General features: G+C 32.8%; 1 protein-coding gene across 2 annotated transcripts; it reads left to right on the plus strand.

Moving 5' to 3' along the window:
• Nucleotides 1–262: 262 nt before the first annotated feature.
• Nucleotides 263–5,494, plus strand: LOC114373277 (PHD finger-like domain-containing protein 5B). 2 transcript variants are annotated; one of them, XM_028330778.1, is made up of 2 exons: nt 263–429; nt 4,978–5,494. In XM_028330778.1, the coding sequence occupies exon 2, from the start codon at nt 5,000–5,002 to the stop codon at nt 5,330–5,332; it is 333 nt and encodes a 110-aa protein (XP_028186579.1). In that variant the 5' UTR covers nt 263–429; nt 4,978–4,999; the 3' UTR covers nt 5,333–5,494. The 2 variants fall into 2 exon arrangements, with proteins under 2 accessions (XP_028186579.1, XP_028186578.1); XM_028330777.1 differs by lacking the exon at nt 263–429 and adding an exon at nt 3,049–3,210.
• The last annotated feature ends 496 nt before the right edge of the window (nt 5,495–5,990 follow it).

Below are 5,990 nucleotides of genomic sequence, written 5' to 3' on the forward strand. Positions count from 1 at the left end.
TAGCTCTTTGTACGTATAAAATTCTCTGAGTGTGTTTGGATGGTGCAATTAAAGTGGGTAAAGTATTTTATCTGGGATATTAAAATGCTTTGTTATAAAATAATCTGTTTGGATAGGATATGTTAGAAGTAATTAAAATGTCATCATTTTCTTATAGCATTCTAATAGACTAAATTGACAGAATTTCAAATTCTCACAAAAATCAGAGGAATTAAAATTCCCTAGGCTTTGATGCAGACGCTCTCCCTCTCTCTCAGTCACTCTCACGCCTCACAAGCTCTCTCTCCCTCTTAGCCAATCTGTTCTCTCTCTCAGCCACTCTCACGCACACGACGCTAGCGCTCTCTCTCCCTCCCAGCACACTAGCTCTCTTCGTAGCTCTTTCCCTCTCAGCCACTCTCACGCACCACACGTAGCGCTTTGTCACAAGTAAGTTCCCTTTGCGATTTTGACCCACACTCTCGTTGTGCCACGGTGTGTTCATTTTTTTCGTTAATTTGTGATTTATCTTTTATTTAGTTGTTTAATTTCATTGGTTTTGTATTGTGGGTACTCATTGTTTGATTTCGTTGCTCATTGTTTGATTTCGTTAATTTGTACCTTGGGTATTTTTGCAAATTTGTTAGGAACAGATCCTGCACTATAGGTGCTTGTGTTTATTCTTCTATAAGAACTTTGGTTTCTTCACTGTATTTATTCATCAAGCTTTGTAACCCACCTGTGCCTCCGATTTGCTTTAGCATCTATGGAGGGAGGACTTTGCTCATGTGCTGAGCATTCATATTTCGAGATAAGGCGCCCATTTGTGTAGCCTTGGCTAGCTAGCTAGTGTTACCTAGACCATCCAGGGATTGCAGGATCAAAGAATTGAGTATGTGCTTGAGAGAGGGCATTCTTTGCAGAACAGAGAAGGGTGATGCATCCTCGTTTAATTCATCCTCTACATGACAATTTAAGAGAGTATTTCCAGTTTTATCTCTGTATTTTGAGATAGATAAGGTAAAATCTTCTATGGACTTGTTGAATAAGCTAGAATCAAGCTTAATTATGTTTCTTTTGTCCAACTATTCTTGCATTGGATGTTGATGAGCTTTAGGCAAACCAGAGTGTTGTTGTAGCTTCCTGTGAAGGTCAATTATAAGAAATTCCATGAGACAATTATAAACTATAGTGTAGAATTAGCTTCTGTAGGATTACATTAGAGATGGATTTTGAGTAAAACAAAGAAAATGCAGTTGATAAGACTGTTTAGGAGCCAAACCAGTTGTAGATTTCTGGTGGTAGATCATCTGCTTTGGTTATTGTGGTTTGTATATAAAATTTTCTGTCATCCATATTTTCCTGAAAATGAACAGATTGAGTTAACAACTTAGCATCCACTTTCAGATTCATGTATAGTTGTCTTGCTTATAAGATCAAAATTTGACCAATAGACATATATTTTAAGGGGGTTATGTCAACAAGAAATCTTTTGAATAGTTACCAAGTCCTTTCTGTCTCTAAAATCCTTATAGCATGCATCCACTGATACTGGTGTTTTAGAGTGTGCTTCTATCATCATCTTTTTGAAGCATTTGATGCTTGACATTGGTTGGTCCTCTTTGCCTTGATTGTGACCTTCATATTTAGCAATATCCATGAATTGTTATGACTCATGTTCCATTGTATGCATCACATTTTGATAATCAAGTGGATGAACCTTTTCATACTGCATACTCATATCACAGAGTTTAGGGGAAATCAAAGGGGAACAAAAAAAGAAAAGTTGTTGATGCATCTATGATCTAACATTGTAAGTTTCCAATTGTATACTATAAAATTTGGAAGTGTTTAAATGAAATAATTTGTTATGTTATTGTTAGTTATAGAAATAAATAAGAACAAAGCTTATCATATTGCAACTTTTCAATCTTGGTTCGTGTTGAACTGAAGTTGAAGAAACACAGCTAGTATTTGGTACATCCCTGTTCACAATAGTAACTTATTTTTAGATGATACAATAACATTCTAAAAATCCTTTGTCTTGACTTCAACAAATCAAATAGTATCTTATGTCAGTTATGCGTTTCTTGCCAATAATATCACTATAGTTATTTATCTTTTCTTTTGTGACTTATATTATCTTGTTTCTTCTTTCTTAAATGGCAGCATTGGATGTTAATTATTCAAGCTCCTCGACCTTTACACTTGATGATGAATGAAGATTAAGGAATGAAGAACATTGTTTTTTAATTTCTTTTAGTTATTAGGATTGTTATGTACTCAATTAGTTGATCTTAATTTGGAACTTGTAATTCTTGTTTAAGATCTTTGTTTGAAACTTGATTAGTTAGGACCTTGTAATGTTTGTGTTGATTCATGTTTATACGTTGGTGTATTATTAGCCATTTGAATTTTCTTTCTTTACAAACAATGAAATTAATATCATTTAAATTTTGTATGAGATAACTGTCCTTAAATTATATAATTATTTAATTTTAATATATTTTTTAAAATTATTGCGAGACTAGGTAATTAATTTTTTAACAAAAATGAGGAATTACATATCATTCATCTTTTAATTTTGTAGGATTGTTTAATCCAAGTTTTTTTGTGTGTTACTACAAAAATATTGTGTAAGATTTAAAATTGTTTAGCATTAAAATTATTTTGATTATTTAATTATTAAATATTAAGAAAATTTATTATTATATATTGTATAACATTAAATTTATTTTGAATATTTAACTATTTAAAAAATGACTCATGTTTATTTTCATTAAATATAAAAATTTTAATTTTTAAACAAATATTTAAAAATGAAAATTTGAATTTCATTGAAATTAAATTATTTTGTCCAAACAAGGAAATTAAAATACAAGAAATTGAATTATCTCATCCAAATAAAATATTTATAAAATGAAAAGAATTTAAATCAAGACAATCAAAATATTGTGTATTTGAATTTCTTAAAAAAATTTAAATTTTTCATCCAAACACATGGTTAGAGTCTAAAGACTTTTCCCTTCTTCCTAAATTTCCAATATAAAAAAAAAATAGTTAATTTTTGTGTGTTGGGCTTGGGCATTTTTTTGGTTCTGGATTGTTCTGTGAAGTTCCATTCCTTTCTCTCCCTTTCTTCTCTCTCTTTCGCTTTCACCGCAACACAACCCTCGTTGTTCCGTGTTCAGGTGAAACGACACCGTTTTACCCTTCCTCTTCTCGGCACAGGTTAGCTCACCCCGTTTCTTCATCTTCTTCTTCTTCTTCTTTCTCTCTCTCTCTCTCAATCGTCGTGATTTTCTTCTCCGAACTTATTTTCATTTCTTTTATCTTCTTCTTTTATCGTATACTTAATAGTACAGAGGAAGAAACGAAACGTAACCCTAGAATCTGTCCAGTATTGAAATTCTTAGTGGTCATTTTCCTGTGTAGAAATGTATGAACTGCATATGTAGTATACACACTTTTCTCCATTCATTTTGTGAATCCTTTTTCAGTGATTATTACCACAATACCAAAATAATGCATAGGTATTCCGTTGTCGCAGTTAAGGGGATCCTTACCTGATCTTAGGTTTTTTAAGTGTAGTTCATACCAACACAAGTAAATTTCTGATATTAATACGTATGAACACTTGAACAGTGATATATTAACCAGATGGATATATAATTATCACAAATTAAATTGGAGTTTGGCATATTGAACTATGAATTCTTTGGAACTTTATTTTGGTTTGGGACCTGCTGATACTTTAATATTTTCTGGCTTCCTTTCTTAAGGTGATTTAAAGCTTCCTCTTCACTTCAGTTCACTGTTCAAAAGTGTTATATTTTGTTTTTCTAAGTCTATTATGTTTCTGTTTTTTATACTTTAAATTTAAATGTTCTGCTTTGATTTATTATGGTGTGTGCCAACCCATTCCCTTGATGGGTTGATGCGTTGAGCGAAGTTGGCTAAATTTTTTCTTGCTAGGACAGCGGCTCTAAGTTGAACTGGTGATTAGTAAGTTCCTACATTTTCAAATTTTCTTTTCCAAATCAGTATTGTTGAATTGATGTGGCACAAGATAAACTTGTTTCGCTGTTTCTTTTCTACATCCTTGTAAGAGTCTTAATTTTTCATCCTCTTAGGTCTATGGAACTTGCTGCTGTTATTTCCTTTTAATCTTATGAGTTGCTTTTTTATAGATTTCTTAGTTTTGCCTGTAGACCTATACCAAAGTGTTTTACCATATGGGAAAGTTTAGTAGGATGAATAAGTTCTATAAGGTGAAGATTTGATTGCAATTAATTTAGCTATAAACCTGTGTTGCATTTGTTTTGGGATCATGCTGTAGAAATTACAGCTGCATGAATGGTAGACTAAGTAGTTAACAGTGCCCTGTTAATGGCTAAATGTGGAGAGGGGTAGTGGTTTTGAGGCATTTGTATCTTTTTAACCCGCTTCTTTATCAATTATCAATTATTGTCTTTTAAAGCATTGTAAGATGCAACTTTATTATGCAGCATGGCATCAACTGAAAAATTGAACGTTCTGTTATTTTTTATGATTTGGGCATTTTGCTTATTTGCATTTAAGTTTAAGCATACAATGAAGCTATCCAATATTTTGTGTAGTTTTGTGCTATATTTTGATTTGCTAGAATCAATGGTTTACTGTACTAGGAACTGGAATTCTCTATAGAAGTTATAGTGAAAATCAGAGAGCAGACCTCTATTTTAGTATGAAAATGAAATGTAGAAAAAGAAAGAAAATGTCAGAAAAGGTGTCCTTCCTCCATCTCCCCTATCTTTCTCTCCCTTAATCCTTGTGTCTAACTGTTTCCCTTTCCCTCCTTGCCACACTAGCAAGGTTTTTACAACCTAAATCTCTCTCCTGTCCGTTACTTATTTCCCACACGGCCTAGCATACGAGTGACTAACTTACTGATTTACTTTATATTTTGTTCAACTTTCAAATGTAGACAGTACTTACTGGTTATATATGTATGTTCAGCATCTAGCAGGTTGTAGAAAATATGGCCAAGCATCATCCTGATTTGATTATGTGCCGGAAGCAGCCAGGGATTGCCATTGGACGACTGTGCGAGAAATGTGACGGCAAGTGTGTGATCTGTGACTCTTATGTGCGTCCTTGTACGCTTGTCCGAGTTTGTGATGAATGCAACTATGGATCATTTCAGGGTCGATGTGTCATATGCGGAGGAGTTGGAATATCTGATGCCTACTACTGCAAGGAATGCACACAGCAGGAGAAAGATAGAGATGGTTGCCCCAAAATTGTTAATTTAGGGAGTGCCAAAACTGATTTATTTTATGAACGCAAAAAGTATGGTTTTAAGAAGAGATGATGAAGGTAGATTACTGAGGCATGCGTATTTCTCTAAAACTTTTTGTATGTGTATTGTTCGGATATAAGAACCGGATGTGAAACCTTGAGCTTGTAAACTTTTTTATGGTACAATTATGAATCATGATATAATAAATGCTTGACTAGTTTGCTACTGGTAAAAGAATTAGCCATTATGGAAGTATCAACTTGAACTACAAGAAGGCCATTGTATTTGTTGCTGGTTTTGGATTATTAAAATCAATGGCCTGATCAAATGTTAACATTGAAATTCGACTAGCTTTTGTGCTTGTTGAGGAGCAATTGTCCATTTGCCTTTGAGGCAACGGGGTATAATTAAAGGGCTCTTCTTAAGTTTTATTTTTTCTTAAAGAAAATGTTTTTGAAAAATTAAAAACGCTTAGTTAATATTCATACCATGTTATGATACCAAAGCTAAGATAATTGGGGTTGTTACCGTTTTGTATAGGTTTTCCAAATAGGAAGAGATTTTGTATAGGAATTGCAAAATGGAATGGAGGTTGAAATAATTTATACGTTTTTGAACTCTCAAAATAAATTTTATCTTTTGATTTTTAAGATGCTTGGGAAGGCGGTTTTTGAGAGGAAAACGAAAAGATGATTTTTTAAGAGAGCTACATAATTTATAAAAATAAATA

The sequence above is a fragment of the Glycine soja genome, chromosome 11 (genome assembly GCF_004193775.1).
Source record: "Glycine soja cultivar W05 chromosome 11, ASM419377v2, whole genome shotgun sequence".
Lineage (NCBI taxonomy): Eukaryota > Viridiplantae > Streptophyta > Magnoliopsida > Fabales > Fabaceae > Glycine > Glycine soja.

What these genes read in the sequence shown, in the direction of transcription:
- LOC114373277 (XM_028330778.1), top strand. Translation starts at nt 5,000, where the DNA reads ATGGCCAAGCATCATCCTGATTTGATTATGTGCCGGAAGCAGCCAGGG.